General features: G+C 40.5%; 1 protein-coding gene across 9 annotated transcripts in view; it reads right to left on the bottom strand.

The window, feature by feature from the left end:
• PHACTR2 (phosphatase and actin regulator 2) overlaps positions 1-23,245 on the bottom strand; it is a 143,917-nt gene that overhangs the window by 22,068 nt on the left and 98,604 nt on the right. For all 9 annotated transcript variants that reach the window (XM_012183029.4, XM_027972511.3, XM_060419769.1 and 6 more), the window contains 5 exons: positions 21,949-22,136; positions 20,225-20,381; positions 14,948-15,003; positions 9,873-9,934; positions 6,797-6,934 (listed from right to left, as the gene is read on the bottom strand). In XM_012183029.4, coding sequence (XP_012038419.1) covers positions 6,797-6,934; positions 9,873-9,934; positions 14,948-15,003; positions 20,225-20,381; positions 21,949-22,136 — 601 coding nt within the window. The remainder of the gene's footprint in view (positions 1-6,796; positions 6,935-9,872; positions 9,935-14,947; positions 15,004-20,224; positions 20,382-21,948; positions 22,137-23,245) is intronic.

Here is a 23,245-nt window from a genome sequence, read left to right as displayed (position 1 = left end):
CTTGACTACTCATCAAGATCAATGCCATGGGTAGGTAAGTATACTCAGCTGTCTGGGTAAGCACGAACAAGCCAAAAAATATCTCCGTATGGCATTAAAATCTCAGTCTTTCCTAGGACCTGTTTAGACATTGTATCTCTGGAAGGGTGGTGTGTTCTATTCATTCTTATGTTCCCAGCATTTAAGTTAATACTTAATATATTAGGAGGTTTTTAATAAATGACTACTAGGTAACTTGTTGGACAAACCCATGTATCATCTGAAAAATTCTGGATTCTCTTTCATTGGATACATTTAGACAAGACTGTAAACTGAGGCTTCAATGAGTAGTGAAAATGTCACCAGTGGGGAACAAAGCTTAAATTATCAAGCCTGACCATGAATGTAATACTGGTAAGAGTTACCATTTACTGATGAGCTGAAACTTCACAAATAATCTACCTAATTCTTAAGATAGATCTAATTGGATCTACTTTACTAGTGAGGAAACCCAAGTTAAATACCTTGGCCAAGGTCAAACATCTACCAAGTGGCCAAGCAGGAATCAAATCCATAAGCACCCAGCTCTAAAGCCTGCCTTCCCCACCCATGGAGCTTCCATGGCCAACCCCAGGGAAATGGCAACTGCTGTGTGAGCCTTGGTCTTCAAGCCAAGCTGATGGCCTTCTTTGGCTCTACTTGTCACCTTAGGGTTCATCTACCTCAGCACAGATACTGATATAGGCCATATGTAGATTACATAGGCCACATATAGCTTACTATATGTGTATTTGTTTCTTGTGCTCTACCCAAGCACCGACTCAATGGACATGAGTTTTAAGCAAACTCCAGGAGATGATGAAGGGCAGGGAAGCCTGGCATGCTGCAGTCCAATGGGGGGGGGGGGTCACAAAAAGTCAGACACAACTAAGCGACCGAACAACCTACCTGAGCACAGATATTCTAAAATAAAAAATTTTACCTTAAAGGTGACTTAAGCTCCATTGAGTTTACAATTAATAAGGCATTCCCCCCACCACTTCTCTTTCCCATTGTGGGCAGTTTAACATGACTACCAGATTTAAGGGTTTCTCTGGTGGCTCAGATCGGAGAAGGCAATGGCACCCCACTCCAGTACTCTTGCCTGGAAAATCTTATGGACGGAGGAGCCTGGTAGGCTGCAGTCCATGGGGTCGCAAAGAGTTGGACACGACTGAAGTGACTTAGCAGCAGCAGCAGCAGCTGGTGGCTCAGATAGTAAAGAATCTGCCAGCAATGCAGGAGACCAGGGTTCAATCCCTGGCCTGGGAAGATCCCCCTGGAGAAGGGAATGGCTGGCTACCCACTCCAGTAGGCATGCCTGTAGAATTCCATGGACAGAGGAGCCTGGTGTGCCATACAGTCCATGGGGTTGCAAAGAGTGACTAACACACACCAGATTTATGACATTTCCCAGAGCACCTGACAGTGTTTTCATAGACTGGGCACTGATTATTGACTGGTTATTGACTAATTGACACTGATCCCTTTTCTTTACACTTGAAGTTCAAAGAAATTTTAAATGCAAAGTGGTATCTTAGTGGGGCTAAGAAAATAGCACTAACAAAAGAGAGAGAAAGGATGGCTTCTTTAGCCTGGCAGAAAGTTCAGTGTTTATTCTGAGAGCAGAAATAGAAATATTTACTTTCAATAGTTTTTTTTTCTTTAAATGGGATATATAGTTCAAAAGCAAAACTTCTTAATATGAAAGGTAAATACAAGTTTTTATTATCAATTAACTAAAACTATATTATTATAAATCTTATTATATATTATGAAATGTTTTAAGGTAAAAAGCAACAGAAATCCAGAAATGATTTTTATAGTAATGATAATTAGCATACATTTTCATTCTGAAATAAAATATATCCTAAGACTGTTGATACTTTTAGTGTCTCTGGGCAATAAGTAACACTTCACTATACAAATCTTTTAACATCAAGAGAAAACAAATGATCTCTCCCAGTGTTAGGTTAAAAACAGTATTTTTAGGAACTCTTAAAAATATCATGCATTGATGTGCACTGTAATTGTTATTTTCTCATCTTGTATTTTTGAATATTCTGATTTCTGCCAATGAACATGAGTCACTTGTGTGTATACAAAGTACTATACATTAAAAGCATTTTTATTTTCTTTTAAAAAATTTTTGTTGAAGTACAGTTGATTTACAATCTGTTAGTTTCAGGTGTACAGCAAAAGAAGTATTTTAAATTGCCGTTTTTTCTATCTTTAAAAAGTATACAACATTTTTTTTCTATCTAAAAAGAAATTGTTCTTATTTTTCTTTAAGGAAGGAAAAAAACCTACAATACAAATCCAGTTCTAAAAATGCAGTCATTGAGACCTTCGGAAATCTCAGGGTTAAGGGGAGAGAAAATGCCAAAGGAGAAAATGAGTCTCGTGTATGGGTAGAGAGGCCCCTGGCTTAGCTCTGCCGCTCAGGGTTCAATCGGCAAGGGAAACTTGAATGTCATGTGCTTTCAAGTTACTCATGAACAGACCTTAAGCCTGCAGAAGAAAACCTGACCAAATACATATCCCCTGCAGCCTACAAGTTCAGCACAAGAATCTATTCTTGTTTCAATAACAAAATTTAAAAGAAAGACCCTTTCTGTTATTATAGCTCGAGGTGGATAAACTTTACCTTCCAATAACAAACAAGAGTTAGGAAGGAGTATTTCGAGCATATGGGAAAATGCAGTTTACACACGAGGGTGGTTAATCATTTAGATTCTCACTGCTTGTACACTTTGCACTTGCATGGGATTTCTACTCATTTACCTGGCCACCCTCTTACCTGCCTTTCTGAAGTTCAACATTTGAGTAACATAACAACTGGGAATGGTGGAAATGGCAAACTGCATTTTCCAAAGATGGCAGCAATAATAATTCCAGCTCACAATCTGACCTTGCCACCATTCCCCCCACTGAAAGATAGAGCTAATTACCTTCCCTTTGAATCTGAGCTGACCTTATGACTTGCTTAGAACTAAGAGAATGTTGGGAAAGTGAGGCTGGGTGCCTTCTAAAGCTGGGTCAGAAAAGTCCACGCAGCTTTTACCTGGTTTTCTCTGGGCACGTGCTCTGGGACAAGCCAGCCACCATGTAAGAAATCTGACAACAACTCTGAGGCCACCATGCTGAAAAAGCCACATGTCGGTGGTTTGGTGGACAGCCCCAGCTGAGCCTAGGGCTAAGCCTAGCCTCTGAGACATCGTCAGGTGGTAAACAATCTGCCTGCAATGCAGGAGACCGGGGTTTGATCCCTGGGTCAGGAAGATCCCCTGGAGAAGGGAAAGGCTACCACTCCAGTATTCTTTCCTGGAGAACTCCATGGACAGAGCAGCTTAGGGGGGCTACAGTTCATGGGGTCCCAAAGAATCAGATGCAACTGAGTTACTAACACTTTCTTTTCACTTTTTGCCAAGGCACCAGACATGTAAACAAGCCACTTCAGACCCTCCACAGAAGCCCATTTGTCAGCTGAGCAACAGTCAATGACCTGGTCTCTCTTGCCTAAGGGCAAGAGACCACATTAAGTAGTTTATAAGCAATTCTTGGAAACCCATAAACTTGACTAGTTCCTTCAGGAAACGTGGTAGTGATTGATGGTGGGCTTGACCCAGGACCTGAGTATCACAGTCTCCTTCACGCCCTCATGGCTGCCCTCAATCCACGTGATTCCACCTGCCTGGGAAAGCCTCCTCTTTCAGTGCACCTTCCTCCGCCTCGCTGACCATCCCACCCTCAAGGGTTTTCTCCTCACCTTCTCTGCATAAGCAGTGACTTGCCGCTCCATTGATTATGCACCACTCTGTCACTGACTGACTTTTTCTCCCAGAGGCAACCTTTCCCTTTCTTTTGGCTCCTTTCTCATGGCATAAAAGATGGCTCGAGTATTTCCCACAGATTAGAAAAAAAATCATTCTCTTGATATTTTCATTTTCCAAAGCTACTCACTCAAGCTTGCAGCATCCCCAGTCATTCTCCCTCAAGTGACTAGCTTATATTTCTTCTTCACCGCAAGACTCTTGGGACTGTGTTTTATTGTCAGGGTTCCCACCACAGTCAGGCTTCTTTCCACTGTCAGTCTGTTAAAATGCCTCCTCTCACTACATAACCAACCACTTGTGAGGGGACACTCCCCTCCCCAGGCTGCTGGGCTAACTCTTCTCTCTCCCCACCTTATAGATATTTCATTTCAGTGTTTTTTAATGGCTCTTCATGTTGGCTTCAGTTCAGTTCAGGCGCTCATTCGTGTCCAACTCTTTGCGACCTCATGGACTGCCGCACATCAGGCCTCCCTGTCCATCACCAACTCCCGGAGCTTGCTCAAACTCATGTCCATTGAGTCGGTGATGCCATCCAACTGTCTCATCTTCTGTCATCCCTTTCTCCTCCTGCCATCAATCTTTCCCAGCATCAGAGTCTTTCCCAATGAGTCAGTTCTTCGAATCAGGTGGCCAAAGTGCTGGAGTTTCAGCTTCAGCATCAGTCCTTTCAGTGAGGGACTGATTGGCTTTCCTGGATGCTATTTCTCAGCCTCCAGAATTCCCTTTTCATTCGGAACATTCTTCCTTTGTAACCTTACTCCTTCCTAGTTTTCACTTCTTATGAGCTAAGAATTACTGACTCTATATCTCCAATATGAGCCTGACTCATACTAGGTGCTTTACAGAATGAATTCAATTAAATGGTGTCAGCATAGAGTATAACTAAACGCTTAGTTCTAATATTAAGACTGGGTATGACATGGGTTTATTTGAGACCAAATTTTGTTCAGAGACAAAAATTAGAAACCATTATTTGGGAGATCAGGAAAACTTTAAAATGAAAAATGTAAAAACAAACAACGGATTGGCAAAATTCTTTAACTATGTAACCATAACACTCATAAAATTGTCTTTCTTCATGATGGAACCCTCTATATATTGCAGTTTTTCTGAACTGTGAGGCATGAAAGAGATTGAGGGTTGGTAAACCATGATCCACAGGCCAAATGTGGTCCACCATCTGTTTTTCTTAAAGTTTTTAATTGAAGGATAATTGCTTTACAGAGTTTTGTGGCTTTCTGTCATATGTCAAGGAGAATCAGCCATGGATACACCCATGTCCCCTTCCTCCTGGACCTCCAGCCCATCTCCCTCCATCCCAACCTTCAGCCTGTCACAGAGACCCTGTTTGAGTTCCTTGAGTCATACAGCAAATTCCCATTAGCTATCTATTTTACATTTGGTATTGCAAATTTCTGTGTTACTCTCTCCATAAATCTCCCCTTCTCCCTCCTCTGCTCCCACCATGTCCATAGGTCTGTTCCCTATGTCAATTTCTCCACTGCTGCCCTGAAAATAAATTCATCAGTACCATCTCTTCAGATTCCATATATATGTGTCAGAATACAATATTCATATTTCTCTTTCTGACTTACTTCACTCTGTATAATAGTCTCTAGTTTCATCCACCTCATTAGATTAGGTTCAAATGAGTTCCTTTTTGTGGTTGAGTAGTATTCCAATATCTATATGTACCACAGCTTTTTTATCCATTCATCTGTTGATGGACATCTAGGTTGCTTCCATGTCCTAGCTATTGTAAATAGTGCTGCAATGAACACTGGAGTACATGTGTCTTTTTCAGTTTTGATTTCCTCAGGGTATATGCCTAGGAGTGTGATTGCTGGGTCATATGGTGGTTTTATTCCTAGCTTTTTAAGGAGTCTCCATTATGTCTTCCACACTGGCTATATCAGTTTACATTCCCACCAGCAATGCAGGAGTGTTCCCTTTTCTCCACACCCTCTCCAGCATTTACTGTTTGTAGACTTTTTAATGATGGCCATTCTGACTGGTGTGAAGTGGTATCTCATTGTAGTTTTGATTTGCATTTCTCTAATTATGAGTGATGTTGAGCATCTTCTCATGTGCTTGTTAGCCACCTGTATGTTTTTATTTTGGAGAAATGTCTCTTCAGGTCCCTTTCCCACTTTTTGGTTGGGTTGTTTGCTTCTCTGGTATTGAGCTGTATGAGCTGCTTGTATATATTTGGAAATTAATTCTTTATCAGTTGTTTCCTTTGCTATTATTTTCTCCCATTCTGAGGGTTGTCTTTTCACCTTGTTTGTAGTTTCCTTTGCTGTGCAAAAGCTTTTAATCAGATCCCACTTGTTCATTTTTGTTTTTATTTCCGTTACTCTAGGAGGTGGGTCATAGAAGATCTTGCTTTGATTTATGTCATCGAGTGTTCTGCCTCATCATCTGTTTTTATAAAGTTTTATTGGACCACATACAGATCCACTCACTTACATATTGTCTATGGCTGCTTCCCTGCTATAAAGGCAAAGTTGAGCCATTGTAATAAAGACTGGATGGCCTACAAAGCCTAAAATATTGACTTTCTGGCCATTTATAGAAAATGTGTGCCAGCCTCAATACACATCAATACCTTTTCCAAGAATAACTTGTTTATTTTCTAAGTGTAAGGGTAAATAATGGTTGTGGGAAAGCACTCTCCCACCCCAATTCAGATTTGTTTGCAGATGGGTTACATGGTAACTAAGAACAAATTTTTTTTCTGAAACTCAGTTGAAAGAACTATGTCGATATTAAATATATCACTTAAGCGGCTTAAATAATCAAAGGCAGAAAAGTATTAGGATATTTGGTAATACTTGATCTCCCAAGATGACTAAGTAGAGGGTAAGTAGGTACTGGCAATTTCAGAAAAGCAATAAAAGCATAAATAAATAAAATCATGGCTCATGCCACTGACGTCTTGCCTTGTCTGCAGGTGTTAACCTGGCCCAGGGCTTGTCTGCCCGGCGATCATAGTCAGGTGAATCGGTGACTTCCACATACTCGTTAAACCGCAGGATCCTTCGAGCCTGCAGCTCTGCCACTGTGGGTCTCAGACTGAGCTGCAGGAGGATAAAGAAAAAAGGATAGTTCAATAAACCATTTACAGCCTCATGGTGGCATGTTTTTCTATAGAGAACTTCAAAGTTATAAGGTCACTTTCAGATATCAAAAAAAAAAAAAAAAAAGGCAGCAGCATCTTGGGAGTTTCTAATGAGAACTAGAAAGCAGTATGCCCTAATTTTGAGACTATAAAAATCATCCTTGTTAGATAGGTCACAATCTTTGGCAACTGGCTGCATTGTGCTATCTTCCCCACCTTGCCTGGCATCTCTGACATGGGGAACAGGAAGCAGTACAGACACAATAGTAATCCAGATATGGAATGGCTGGCTTAAAGATTGAATTATCAAGACAGAAGCCCTACAAACTGTAGAAATGAGAATAAAAATCCCTGTTCCTTCTACATTATACCTGCATATTCACAGATGCACAAAGTTATAACAAAGAAATAGTCCAGTGAAGGGTGAGCCTACAACAGTCTTCTGTGAGAGTCTAAGGACCCAGGCCAAGATTTGACATTTACCCTTGGCCAGAGAAACTGATGTGCAGGAATGATGAAGGGGGGACTTACTGGAAAACTGCACTTTAGGGAGGTCACAACTGCTTAAAACCAGCTGCAACCTTTAAGACACTTCCAGTTAGGTGGATTCTGTCTGTGGTCTTTGTGAAATTCAAATTTACAGTTATATTTAATCTACCATACCCTGTGCGCATTTGCTTTCCTCTTTTGGACCCTTCTCAAGCCCAAGAATAAGACAGAAATGGTTCTTAAGAGACTAAAGAAACTTAGCCCCTGGTTGACAGGTATCATCCACTCTCCAATATAAAGATTCATGATTTTGCAACCTTTCTCAGTTGGGAGGTGTCATAGTACTGTCAGTTAGGTAGACTCAGTCCTCTGTTTTACAGAAAAGGTCCATTTTCAGTCTCTCTCTCCATATATATATATATATACAGCCAGACTATCTAAGATCTAAGTGGACCTCTTTGGAATCATTCCTTATTTGCATGGGCTCAATTTTTGGAAAAATTAAGCATGCTCACCCCAAAATGGATGCCTTTGTAGTCAAAAATATTCCCTTTCTTCAGCTTCCTCTTGAGTAAAACCAGAGGCTGAACCGTCAGTGCTCTAACATTCAAGGCATTCAGGGATTCTTAGACTTTCTGGGTCTACACCCTGAACCCATCTGACCTGGGATATGGCAACTTGGCTCTTTCTATATTCATAAAGCCCTGGTAGGTGATGGACAAAGGAAGGAACAATCTAAGTGGTTTTGTTATCGTCTCAGTTACTGTCCTATATATATATTGGAGAAGGAAATGGCAACCCACTCCAGCATTCTTGCCTGGAGAATCCCAGGGACAGAGGAGCCTGGTGGGCTGCCATCTGTGGGGTCACACAGAGTTGGACACAACTGAAGTGACTTAGCAGCAGCTTCTTACTGCCTTTCCAGGGTGGATACAGTTGAGGAAGTAGAGAAACCCTTGCCTCTGGCGACTTCCCAAAAGGCAAGTAACCAATGGCTACCCAGGTTAGAAATTCTCCATCCAGTCTTGTCCTTCAGGGCTGTGCCAGTCCCAGGATGGCTATTAGGTCTATGGAATGTTTTGCACCTGTAGGAGGGAGCTCTGTGCAGTACAGGCAATCGGAGGTAGGGCAGCTCTGTTGTCTCCTGGAAGCCCCCAAACGGATTGAGAAAAGATCATATGTAGGACAGCAGTGGATTGAGCAAGGGGGAGGGGTTATTGCTCATCCGTAGTTGGTAACATGCGCACTAAGTTGCCTTAGTCCTGTCTGACTCTTTGTGACCCTATGGACTGTAGCCCTCCGGGCTCCTCTGTCCCTGGAATTCTCCAAGCAAGAATACTGGAGTGGGCTGCCATACCCTTCCTCCGAGGGAGCTGGTAACTTAACGGCCATGAATTGCTAGAAGAGCCATCTCTAGAATGGCTTACAGCATCTTTCTCAGCTTATTATTTGATGTTTAGGCTCTTTGAGGAAAAAAAGAGATGAATTAAGGATCTTTTGCCCTAAAAATCAAAACCAAAACCTCTCGAAATACAGTCTCCACCCTTCCAATGGGAATGGAGTGCTTCTTCTACCTGCCTGTGAATGCTTTTGCTGTGAATCCACAGCCAGCCCAGATTAAATGTGGGTCAGGTCACACACTTTGCTGCAGATGTCATATTTTACTCTTCCTGCCTGATTCAGGTGTGAAAGGTTTATCTAAAGAATGTCTGAACAAGGTGTTTATAATACATGAAAATTCGGATAGTGCTTAATTTTTCTGAAGACTATTACTATTTTAATACCTAAAGGAAAAAGCTATGGTCTTAGTATCAGATTTTTATTTTCATAAATCAGTAGAAACAACTGACTGAGTTTTGGAGCAAAACCATTTGTCAACTTGGGTAGCACTGCAGCAGGCAAGCTGGATGATTAAGTTCACTTTATAAATTGCTCACTCAGTTCAGAATCTTCAATAATAACCAAATATTTATTCAGTATTTCAAAGACCATGTGGAAAGTGTGAGCGTTTTTTAAAACTATAGACTGAAATGTTAATAATGGCTATTATGAATGGGAGATATTTGCATGATTTTCCAGTCTTCTTTTCTGTTTCTTGTGGTGTTTAAATTTTTTCACACAGATTATGCTATTTTCATAATTGGCAAATGTAATTTAGAACTTTTGATTGTCAACTTTTCAAAATTAGCATATTATGCAATTGTTAATATAAACATAATTTACATTATAAGCATTACATTTATTTTAATGTCTGTGATTAGTTAGCAGGTTAATAGGAATGTTTATGGTTAGTAGGTTAATAGGAATATTCCTAAATATCAGATTTACATGTATAGCACTGATCTACAGTTTAAAAATGAAGTATATCTCAAAATACACATGCTCATTAACAGTCACAGTTTCATTACCTTTCTGCTGAGTCTGCGTTTAAGTTCCATTTTTGCTTCTTGCTCTTCTTCTTCATTTTTTTCTGTTTATTAATTGAGTGGGGGAGGGGAGGAAAGGCATGAAGATTTAGTTACTATAAAAGATTATATAATCAGAAAAGTAGATCAGGCCAGGTATTTGACTTTACATTGATCAAACACTCCACCAACATCTTTAAAAAGCTGTTCAAGATTCTGCAGAAAGACTGATCATTAATTTATAGATATATTATTTTTTTCCTTACAGCATTGGTTTATTTACTAACAGTAAAACTTTTGCCTCCTGATTTCTTGTTTTCTTCTGAAAAAAACCCGAGAATGCCCATACTCTGGTGAACATCTCTCACTGCTGATCATCTCATAGGCTTATAAGAACAATCTATCTGAATTCAGATAAAAACTTATTACTGGATCTAGTCTTCATGTGAAAATCTGAATCACATCAAAAGAACAAATTAAAACCATCTGATGCATGTCTGAGTTGCTGATTTCCATTCAAATCCAAGCAAAATACTTGATTTTTTTGCTTTGATTTCCATAGAAGCAGAATGTAATCATTTCTTTGGATTTTGCTTTCAAACCAGAATGTTCTGAATGGGGTTATGGTGTTTGGTTGAGGTGGATGATTTATTTTCTTGTGACTCTAACTTTCCAAAGTCTTCTCTTTCTCCAGCGCTTCACCAAGTAGTACAATTTAATGGCCAACTCAAATGAATGCTGTCCAACAGATGGGATTAAGAAAAAAATGTCCAGAACTTTAAAAGAAATAAACACTGCTCAGGATTTAATGCTTGCTACTTGATGAACTTCTCTTGGTTGTTTCCTGTAGCTCAGTATTTGTTTGGTAAGTGAGCACAGATTCTCGGATACCAATGCTTATGAAAGATTATCTTTTAGAAAGCGCCATAATGAATTCTACTGAAGGAAAGTCACACTTAGTATAAAGGCTCAACCAAAGAGCTGAAAAAGTCTCCTCTACAATTTTTAAAATCAAATAGACTTCTTACTGTTAAGACTGTTTTTACTGTGAATATAATATCAGTATTCAATATTGCAACATTTGTATTTGCTTGCTGAGCATGCTAAATTCTCTATTAATTTTCCTTATCTGGACAGGGAAAAGTTTTGACATTCTTCTGAAATGCTAGTTTTAATTCATAAGAAAGAGGACAATCTGGTTATTTAGACAGAGAGTGGACATAAACTGAAATCACCTTGTAAGACAAGAAATGACTAGTTAGTATGTTTTCATTAAGTGTCTGAGAGAGCCAAATAAAATTTGATTATAATTCAGATTTCTTCTGAAAATACTGTAGGTTTTTCTAATTGCTTCATAAAATATATATCCTTTGATATCCTTAAAATACATCCTTAGGGTCAAATTCTTTATATGAGTTGGATAGGGCATGTGGGTTATAAATTACTTGTAACAGACAAACACCAAACTTGTGGTTCACGTGATCCAAACAAGGGCTTTACAAGGTTAGGTATTTGATGATTTTAAGAAAAAAAACATAATCATTAAAACCTTTTTAGTCATTCTTCCTATACAATGATTATGCTACAATTTTCTAAAGTACTTTTCAAAGACAAAATACTCATCATCTAATATGACTCAAAGCTAACAAATGCCCCAATTTTCATTAAATATATGAAATTTCATTTCCTTGAAGAGACTATTACCTAATTTTGCTCTATGAAGCACACTGCACATCTAGGTGTCAGCCAGTGATGTTTTTAAAACAGAAGGGCCAACTGTAGTTAGTTAAATACACAGGACTTTATATACCAATTGGGAATTCCTCTCTAACATCAGGAACTGACTTCCTTACATTTCCCATTTTTGAAATTATGTTTCTAAAGAAATTAGAGGAAGAGGGTGAGATGTGGAAGAAGCCTAATGTGATTCTTCCTCTGAATATGTTAAATAGTCATTGTTAAATCTTTTACTAAGAGTCAAAATTAAACCTTAAACTTAGTTTGAAAAAATTCACCACGTTTCTAGAACTTAAAAAAAAATTATTAGAGGGTTAATTATAAAGTAGGATGTAAACATGTCACTTTAAACAGACTGGAAGAAGGAAGCTCATGAAGGAAGCTGCTGGCTCACTGACAGATCTTGCCCTCAGTAGCTCATCAGAGTCAGAACAACCACAGAAAGCACTTGCCGTGAACCCACAAACAATACACTCAGTTGAACATCAGTGTACACTGCAGGAAACTTGCCCTCCAAGTGCTGCCCAGAACCTCATATGGATGAGCTAAAAGGAGAAACAGAGAAGCAGCAAAATGCCAGCAACCGGAGTGACGATACTCTTCACCAACCCAGACAAGATGGGTTCAAAAAAGGCTAAACATTTTTTCGTGAGATTGTTTTCACTTTGTGCTGTTTTACGTTTCTCTATGGGTTTTGTTAACAAACAAGAAGGCAGTAATAAACCTACTTTGAAATGCATCCAAAAACAAAATGACTCCATAGATGGACAGATGTGTGACAAAGTAAGATGTTAATGGTAGAATATAGATAGTAGATACATGGATATTACTGTAAAATTGTTTAAAGTTTTCTGTATGCTTAAAAAATTTCATGACAAAATGCCAGGGAAAAATATATGTAGAACTCAATGACTTAACACATGTTTTTTTCTATGGAAGATTGAGCTGGAATTATAGTCATAACTAAATAGTATAAGAAGATCTGAATATTTTATCCCTACCCTGTCAAAGGTGTCCCATGAACATCTCTTTTCCTGATAAGCAAAAGCTGACCTTTCAAGCACCAAAAGTTGCTTTCTATTTTAACAATATTAAGAAACTAGTACTAAAATCTAACTTAAATATATAAATATATTTAAAAAACACCTAGATGCACTAAAATAAGAAAGAGATCAAGTCAGGTGTGATACTGGGAATGATACTAAGAAATAAAATTTGTCCTGTGGTCTCTGATTAAAGCCATGAGCGTTGTGTGCCATTTGATTCATGTTTATGAAACTAGTGACAGGCTTGGATTTGAGAACTGTTGAATGTTTTATTCTGTGAATTAGCTCCCTAATCTGTCAAGAAAGGATGACCCAGTTAAGCATGTATCCTTAAAAATCACACACCACACACATACTTCTTCAAATAGACTGTCATATTTCTTTTGAACAAAAAGCTGGAGATGAAACAAACAAGAGTAATCTGCATGGAAGAACATAAATATGACCCGACTGATGAGTAAAAAGTAAAGTCAAGGAAAGTAGAGGAGGAAAGAGAATGGGAAAATGAAGCCATCTGGTTCCCTGGGACTGCTCAGAAGAATGTTCTGGGCGACCTCCACCAGTTCTCTTTTCTGCTTCCCTTGGCCACACAATATTGTGTCAGGAGATCATAGCCATTTATCAGCCTCTATAGACTGGAAACGTGTCTTTTGTTTCCAGAATAAGCATGCACAGACAAACTAAGAAAGAAGTTTTAAAAAAAGGGGCTGGAGTCAAATCTGAAGTTGACTTTGGCGTTTCACTCTTTCCTGAACCTCCAGGAAAATGGAGTATAAACGCCAAGACAGCACTTAAGATCAATGTGTGATAAATTTCTAGATCTACGAAACAGTTCCTCAAATAACCAAACACCAATGTGGTTTGGCACAGTCTGTCTCCCAGGAGCAGGGAAGAATTACCCAGAATTCACTCCTTCTTTTTTTCTAGGTATTGCATCAGGCAGCCAATAAGACACACTCTGTGTTTCAGGAGCTTATGGACTACATTTGAGCTCATCTACAATTTAATTCCACCAGTATTTCCCAGGAACCTATTATCAAAAGCCATGAGTCTTTCTGGTTTAGGTTTTCTGTCAAAATTAGACGTTGCTTTCATTCTTCTTCCTCAGAAAGCTAAACGCAAATTTTTTTTTTTCTTATCTAGCTGTGACTTTTTCCATCTCCAAACTGGCTTCTCTACACACTGATGATCACTTGGGTTCCATTTCAGTTATGCTCACAGCCAGAAAGAAATCTTCCCAAGGAAAGAACCTCATAGACAGTCTTCATAGTTGGGTTTTCTTAGCAAAAGCAACTGCAGAATACATATGCTGCTAAAAAAATCTTTCTTTTCCTTTGGGAAAGAAAACAACTCACTTGGAGAATGGGGATCATCCAGACAGGCCAACTTGACTCTAAAAGCCTGGTTGAAAAAGATTTCCCACACACTGGCGACTCATTACTATTACAGTACTCTCTGGAGTTTTGCCCAGCCCTACTCTTTGATATTTCATACAATAAAAAGCTCTTTTGAAACTGGGCTAATATATAAAACTACAGCTAGGCTCAATTTAAAAATATCCATTACTTAACTCACTGCGGTTAGTAACCACATCGATCCACTACAGCAGGACAAGCTGCTTCTATTCATTTTATAGCTTCAACATATGAACTCTAGTAACGTAAATACGACCAGACTGATGAGTAAAAAGTGAAGTCAAAGAAAATAAAGGGGGAAAGAGAATGGGAAAATGAAGTAGGAAAATGAATGGAGAACTCCTTAGGAGCTGAGAAATTATAAATAACTCAGGAGGGAAATAAGTGTTATCATAACAATGGAAAATGAAATGGATTGAAAAATTCCTTTTCCCAAAATCCTGTTTTAAATGGAGTCATTTGTTAAACCTGGCAACAAACTGTATTATTAATAATAATATAGGAATGTTTGATTTATTTCCTTGTGGATTCTTAGGCCTTTTCTTTGACATTTAGTTGCAAGCACACTAAAGCATTTTCTTCTATTTAGTATCTGGGTGAAAGAATACATGGAATATATTTCATGCTTTTTAAAAACAAATGTCACAACCACAACTGCTGTGGGGGATATCAGGCTTCAAGCCATAAAATTAAATTCATACTTCAAGAAATTATTTTTAACACGACAAATAAATAATTGTATTAAAATGTGATCTAAATGGGTCATTTCAATCATTTGTGAATAAATATATTAAGGTTCCCTGTTGATAAATGGATCGTCTCTAGAGGGAGCTTGTTCATGGTTACCCAAGGAATTCACTGTGTAGTACATGATACTCACGCTTCAGGATATTTCTCTGTTCTAATTCTTCAGTGGTGGGCCTCTGGCTAAGTCTCCTATGATGACAAAACAGATACACGGCAGGTTACAAACAAGGTCCCCTTAGTGGGAGATGCAAAATAAAGCAACAAGCAAAGCTGCATTTTTTCATGTTTTGAGAAACAAAAATCCATTTAAAATTATTTATTTATTTGATTGACTGTGTCAGCTCTTAGTTGTGGCACATGGGATGTTAATTTAGTCATGGGGGATTTTTTTTTTTTTGCTGTGGTGTGCAGGCTTAGCTGCTCCATAGCATGTGGGATCTTAGTTCCCTGACCAAGAGTTGAACCCAAGTCCCTTAACTGCAAGGCAGATTTTTTACCACTGAATCACCAGAAACGTTTCACAAAAATCCATTTTTAAGCCTACAAAATAAAAGCCTCCTTTCCAATAGTTTGGAGACAGGAGATTGTGGCTAAGACTGCTAACTACACATCCTCCCTTCTTTTGTCTAGAAGCAGAACTCCCAGAGTTTTAGCTAAACACACAACTATAAATTTCTGCCTCCCCAGTGGCAAGGTACAGTCACGTGACTGAGTTCTTGTGATCTGGGATGTGAGCAGAAGTGGTGTTTGCAACGTCTGCTTTTTACCCTTAAAATGACTGGGAGTGTATTCCCTTCTCTCTCTTTCCTTCTTCCACAGGCCAGAACTTGAACATGGTCATGTGGGCCAGCTCAGATTATACAGATGGGGATATCATGGAGACCAAAGAGCAACACGATGGAAGGCACCTGGGAACCTGTCTGACTGCCAGAAGCTGCATACCCCACCCACCCTGGACAGCCCACCTCTCTCTACACTGCTATGTCAAAAAGAAACAAACACGTCAAAGTGCCTTGCTTGGACCATGGCACTTTTTGGTTTCGGTTAAGAGGCTTCCTTGGTGGTTCAGATGGTAGAGAATCTGCCTACAGTGCAGGAGACTCGGGTTCAATCCTTGGTCAGGAAGATACCCTGGAGAAGGAAATGGCTACCCACTTCAATGTTTTTGCCAGGGAAATCCCATGGACAGAGGAGCCTGGCAGGCTACGGTCCACAGAGTCGCAAAGAGTCAGACGTGAATGAGCAATTAACAGTTTCTTTCAGATCAGCTTAGCCTGTACCCTAATTAACATACAAATCATTAGAATCTAAGAAAAGGCTGCTGCTCAGGGATCATACCAACTCATGAGATGATCAATCTCTATTGTACAGTGTTTTCAGGAAAACACTGCTTTGGGATCTCAAATAATTTTACCACGCATATAAAGTTATCTCGGGCTACATAAGCCCTTCCATCTACCTTTGAGAAAAGCCAGGCTCAGTTGGGATTAGTACGTAACCATTTATACATAAGAGCTCAATGTCCTAATAACCCTTGGTCTTGGTCTTACATCATTAATTTATTGTTAATCACTGACAAAAACTTCCTCTGGATGTAGACTGAATTTGTGCAAATTAAACTACTATACATGAAAGGCAATCTTAGTACTAGATACTGTCAACTCTGTTTATGGCTGTATAGAAATGGTATGAAGAATTAAAATCAATGCTATCTTGAATAACTCATTAAAAAGTCTAACATTTAATCTTCATTAGAGCTATCCTGACAGAGAAGGCGATGGCACCCCAATCCAGTACTCTTGCCTGGAAAATCCCATGGACAGAGGAGCCTGGTAGGCTGCGGTCCATGGGGTCGCGAAGAGTCGGACACAACTGAGCGAATTCACTTTCACTTTTCACTTTCTTGCATTGGAGAAGGAAATGGCAACCCACTCCAGTGTTCTTGCCTGGAGAATCCCAGGGACGGGGGAGCCTGGTGAGCTGCCGTCTATGGGGTCACACAGAGTCGGACACGACTGAAGTGACTTAGCAGCAGCAGCAGAGCTATCCTGAAATTCATTTAATATGTGAGCCCACAGGAAGCCTCAGTGAAAATCTATGCCAGCCAAATTTTGTGTATCCTATATTACATATCTGTACTATATTGTCCCCCAAAGACACTGTTCTTCTCTTGCTTATGGACTTTCTTTATCTGTAATGCCCTTCTCTCCCTCTTCGCCCACTGAAATCTCATAAATTATTAAAGGCTCCTGGTTCTTTATCCCTCTACAATGGTTCTAAATAAATTATGAAAGTGAAAAAGTGAAAGCTAGTCACACAGTCGTGTCTGACCTTTTGTGATCCCATGGACCATAGCTTACCAGGCTCCTCTGTCCACAGAATTCTTCAGGCAAGAGAACTGGAGTGGGTTGCCATTTCCTTCTTCAGAGGATCTTCCCAACCCATGAATCAAACCCAGGTCTCCTGAATTGCAGGCAGATTCTTTACCAATTGAGCTACTAGGGAAGCCCCCTGAAAAATGAAAGTCACTCAGTAGTGTCTGACTCTTTGCAATAGTCCATGGAATTCTCAAGGCCAGAATACTGGAAAGGGTAGCCTTTCCCTTCTCCAGGGGATCTTGCCAACCCAGGGATCGAACCCAGGTCTCCCACATTGCAGACAGAGTCTTTACCAGCTGAGCCACAAGGGGAGGCCAAGAACACTGAACACTAGAGTGGGTCACCTGTCCCTTCTCCAGGGGATCTTCCCGACCCAGGAATTGAACCAGGGTCTCCTGCACTGCAGGCAGATTCATTACTAACTGAGCTATCAGAGAAGCCCCACATAAATTATACATCTATTAAATTAAACATTAAAGAACTTATCAACATAAAGATAATAATCACTGCATACAGTGACAGCAACCATGAAATCAGAAGACGATCGCTTCTTGGCAGGAAAGCTATGACAAACCTAGACAGTGCGTTGAAAAGCAGAGACATTACTCTGCCAGCAAAGGTCCATAATAGTGAAGGCAGCAGTCTTCCCAGTGGTCATGTATGGTTGTGAGAGTTGGACCATAAAGAAGGCAGAATACCAAAGAATTGATGCCTTAGAACTGTGGTGCTGGAGAAGATCCTGAAAGTCCCTTGGACAGCAAGGAAATCAAACCAGTCACTCTTGAGGGAAATCAACCCTGAATACGCTTTGGGAGGACTGATGCTGAAGCTGAAGCTCCAGTATTTTGGTCATCTGATGCAAACAGTCAACTCACTGGAAAAGTCTGTGATGCTGGGAAAGATTGAGGGCAGAAGGAAAAGAGGGTGTCAGAGTATGAGATGGCTGGATGGCATCACTGATGCAATGGGCATGAACTTGGGCAAACTTCGGGAGATGATGGGGACAGGGAGGGCTGTGTGCTGCAGTCCACGGGGTCGAAAACAGTTGGACACCACTGGGCAACTGAACAACAACAACATGGTTGTTTCATGGTGTCAACTTCTCACAGTGTTCTTCATCAGTCCCTGTCTTGGAGTGTTTGGGGTCTGTTTTAATTTGTCACTGCGATAAATACCCTTGAAATAAATATCTTTGTAAAATATAGCGTCTTTTTTTCTCCCCCTGGTTGGATTATTTCCTTCTTGTGTAAAACCTTCCAGATAGTATTATCATGTAAAGAAATACTGCTTTAGAATTATTTTCTCATATTAAGTCGCTCTTCAGAAACACTGAACTAGAGCAATGTAGACATGTCTATTTTTTCATAAAGTTACTGACATTGGGTTTAATGTTTAAAAGTGTTTTACCAATATAAGGGATACATAATAATTTAACTTAATGAAAAATACTTAATTGTATTAAGTGCTCACTAGGATCCACGGTTTCAGTGTACCATTTACTTTACCAGCATAAGCGCTGGGCTTGGCCCCAGTCTGTAAAACAGATAATGGCTTCTGGAACCCTCACGGCCAACCCTGCAGGTACATCACAGTCATAGAAATCTCCCACGCTCAAGCAAGGGGAGGACTTCTCTCCCAACTCCAAATTTTGTTCTGGTGGTTCAGACTGTTCTCTTCTCCCTAATTGATGCAACCTGTTTTTTTATGCAGTGTGAGGGAAGGTAGCAAAATAATACTTAAATAAGCTTATATTGATAATAAAAAGGAGAGCTTCAGCACTCACTGCTATTAAAACTGCCAGTTATGAATATACGTGGCATCTGGAAAAACAATATGGATGAACCTATTTCCAGGACAAGAATAGAGATGCACACGTAGAGAACAGACATGTGGGCACAGGAGGAGAAGGGGAGGGTGGGGCGAACTGGGAGATTAGGCTATATACACTAACATGTGCGAAATAGCTAGCGGGAAGCTGCTGCACAGCACAGGAAGCTCAGCTTGGTGCTGTGATGACCTGGAGGGGTGGGATGGGGGGAATGGGGTGGAAAGGAGGTCCAAGAGGGCAAGGATATATGTATTCACGTGGCTGATTCACTTTGTTGTACAGCAGAAACTAACACAACATTGCAAAGCAATTATAAAATAAATAACTCCAATAAAAATAATAATTAAAAAAAACCCTGCCAATTACATGGGTTCTCGAAGACACAAGTGGCAAAGTAGACATCCTACAATGACTAAAAGCAGGAAGTACAGTCAGAGACTATTTATTTGGAGTAAAAAGTGGGAAGTTTTCATTAAGGGGCTATGGTTCCCTGACTTGGATGTAATTGGCCACTGACACTAACTGATATTTCTATCGTCTCATAGCCCCAAGGGCAGAACCTTGAGGCAATCACAGCAATGTTAGGGAGTCCATGAATCAGACCAGGAGATGAGCAAACTACGGGTGGCTGGGCAAACTGTGGGTGGCAGGTCAAATGTGGCCTGTTGCCTGTTTTGGTGAAGAACGTTTTCTTGGAATATAGCCACACTTGTCCATTTCTGTGTTGTTTATGGCTGCTTCCATGCTACAACAGTACAGTCCAGCAGCTGCAACAGGGACCGTCTGGCCAACAAAGCCTACTGGTCCTTTATAGAAACAGCCTGTCCCTACTTGGATCAGGCTTTGGCGACCTCAAAGCCAACTGGCTAGCTGGACCAATAAGCAGGTGCCTTGCACTTCCTCAGTGGTTCAGTGGTTAAGACCCCAAGCTTCCACTGCAGGGGGCATGGGTTTGATCCCTGGTTGGGGAACTAAGATCCCATATGTTACAGGGCATGGCCAAAAAATTAAAAAGTAAAAAACAGTATTTTTTTTTAAAGCCAGGCTCATTAAGTGATTTACCATTGAAGACCAACTTTAAAAGATCAGAGAGGCCACGTATGCCCTTCCAGGAGGAATTCACAGTGATCTCAGTCAGGCAGGGAATTGCAAGAGAGGGAAAAGTGAGAACTCATCAGAGCTCTTCCCAAACGTCAGCAATCACCTGACGAGCTTGGTTCCAATCTGCTGTCGGATTTCCTGCCTCTCTTCTTCAGATGTGCACTGCAAGATGTTTTTGTCCTCTAATTCCTTCTTAGACGGTCTGTTGCCAAGTTTGATAGCAAGAGTGTCCCTTCGTCGTATCTTGCTTGCCAAAGCACCTGAGGATTAGAAAAGGCAGACGCTCAGAGAAAGGCTTTTAACAAGTGGCCCTCAGGTTACACATGGCAGAGTCTTTTTAAACAGAGCCAGACCAAATTCTTTATCCACATGCAAGAGCAGAACTTCAATTAACCTAAAGTAAAAAAAAGTTTCACATTAGATGCAATTCATGCTGAAAAACTGTTTGTTTTTTAATGTTCTGAAAAAAGTTGGGAAACTCTGGAAAAACCTGCAACTATCACCTCATCATTTGGACAGTGATGACGAATGAAGTGGCTCAGTCGTGTCTGACTCTCTGGATCTCATGGACTGCAGCCTACCAGGCTCCTCTGTCCATGGAACCGGACAGTGGTGTCTGAACTTTATTCTGCTGAGACAGCATATCATGGAAATCACTGAATGCATAAAACCCTTTTCTTTTCTTTTTCAAGTCTTAAAACTTAGCCTCCTTGCTTTATTTTGTATAGTAAATCTTTGTCTTCTCTTTTCCTCCCTTCACTCAGAAAACCACACCAAAAGAAGTCTATCTCCAATGCACACACGTGTGCTAATTCACTTTAGTTGTCTCCGACTCTTTGTGAACCCATGGATTGTAGCCTGCCAGGCTCCTCTGTCCATGGGATTCCCCAGGCAAGAATACTGGAGTGGGCTGGCATTTTCTCCTCCAGGGGATCTTCCCGACTCAGGGATTGAACCTGTGTCTCTTCTGTCTCCTTCACTGGCACACGGGTTCTCTACCGCTAGTGCCACCTGGGAGGCCCCTATCTTCCATACCAATGTTTTAATCCTAAATTACCCAAGAATCCCTGATATCTCAGAGGATAGTAAACACCACAGGATGACAATGATTTTTGCTGTTGCTTGATTTTATTGTTGTTCAGTACAAACTAGAAGGAATTTGACAAACTGCTATTTAATCATGAATATATTAATACCTTTTCATAAACTGTAAATTCCATAGCGAATCCCTCCCAAGCCATCCTTCTCAGAAGCTTTTTTAAAGAATAGCATCCTTCCAGTTGCCTAAGTTATATGTACATGGTTGGCCTTATTCACTTTACTATCATCCCTTCTTAGAAAGCATACCATTATATTATTATGACTGAGTGACTGCTTTTAGTTCTTAAAAGGTATTAGTCATTCTTGACTCATTCCTCATTTTAAACCACAGTATAAAAGTGAGTGAAATTCTCAAACACCTCCCATGAGTAATCCAGCGAATCCCCGTTGATGCTCATTATTCAGGAAAGGTCCCAGGGTAGAAGGGTCATCTCGGACCAACCTGAGAAAGGCCTCTGTTGTCTGACTTTTTAGACAAGTTCAAATAGTCATACTGGCCTCATAGACTGTCTCCCTCACCCCTCTGCCCTGTGGAATCATCTTTCAGAAAGGTCTGTCATCTACACTTAAACTTCGGAAGATAAACATTTCTCATCTGAGAAGGGCAGATGAGGGGAAAGCAAGCATCAGGTGTCTGGTTCCTGATGACGCTTTTGTTTTTTCAGAATGCACCTGCTTCTGGCCACCGTGGACTTCCCTCCCTCCCTCCCTCTTGAAAAGTCTTACTTTCTCCACTGCCGTCCTCGTCCTCATCTTCTTCATCGTCGTCGTCATCGGTGTACAAGATAGGTCCGTCAGAGTCGGAATCATTGGCCTGGTATTCCCTTTGGCCTTCGTCCTCTGAAGATTCTCCCATCAGCCCAGGAGTCAGGAGCCGAGGCGCTGCCTTCCCCAGCTCGTCTTTGGTGGTGAAGCTATGAAAGGCACAGACACATGGGGGTGGTGTGAAGCTCAGAGCAACCCTCGAGCAAGATACCAACACAGGAGACAGAGCTCTAGTTTCATAAGCATCCTTTGGGCTGTGAAAGGAGAAAGCAGACACCAGCCAGCTAAAGTCGCTGAAACAGGGCAACAGTACTGCCGTCCTTAATTCTCAAGGTTTTAGTCTCATCTGGCAAAAGTAAAGGATTGACCAGGTAGTGACCAATACATTTAGTATGTGAATACTGGAAAACTGAATTTTGAAAATGTATTTTTCCCTAGCCTTAGGGAGGTTCAGTGGAAAGAACAATGAGCCAGAAGCGCTTGGATATTTGACTATGTACTTTTTCTTGAGTCTGTAACTGACTTATCCTTCCTGGTCTAGGTTAGAGACTAACTCTCTGAGGAATATTTCACTGCCCATCAAACTAGTTCCTTGCCTCCCTCTCCCTGCTCCCATGGTGACCTGACACCCACCCCACTGGCGCACTTAGCACATGCATCTCAGTCTGCCTCCCCAACCCTGCAAAGTTCCTTGACAAGGAGGACTCATCTTGTTTTACAGCCCAGCACCTAGAAGGCTCCTGCCACAGAAACGTACATCTTCTTCAACTGCTATGTGAATTAATCCTATTTTTTCATCACAGCCAGTGTACTGTCAAAAACTATATATCTTCCTTGTGCTTCAATTTCTCCATTTATAAAACTGTCTGTCATATTATATGATAGTAACATTACCATAAGATGCTGGGAAGGATTGGGGCAGGAGGAGAAGGGGATGACAGAGGATGAGATGGCTGGATGGCATCACCGACTCAACGGACATGGGTTTGGGTAAACTCCGGGAGTTGGTGATGGACAGGGAGGCCTGGTGTGCTGCGATACATGGGGTTGCAAAGCGTCAGACATGACTGAGTAACTGAACTGAACTGACGATTATATTAACAATACAAGATGGAAAATGTGAAAGCTAAGTGGCCTCTCTAGAAGAAAGATGATATGTAAGGATGCAACGACCTTCTATTATTTAGCTCGATAACAAAGCTCGCCAATTTCACAGACTAGAATTTTAAAAATACTTTACATCTAAAACATATCACAT

Source organism: Ovis aries, chromosome 8, assembly GCF_016772045.2.
Source record: "Ovis aries strain OAR_USU_Benz2616 breed Rambouillet chromosome 8, ARS-UI_Ramb_v3.0, whole genome shotgun sequence".
In the NCBI taxonomy this organism is placed as follows: Eukaryota; Metazoa; Chordata; class Mammalia; order Artiodactyla; family Bovidae; genus Ovis; species Ovis aries.
This window is presented reverse-complemented; position numbering and strand designations above follow the sequence as displayed.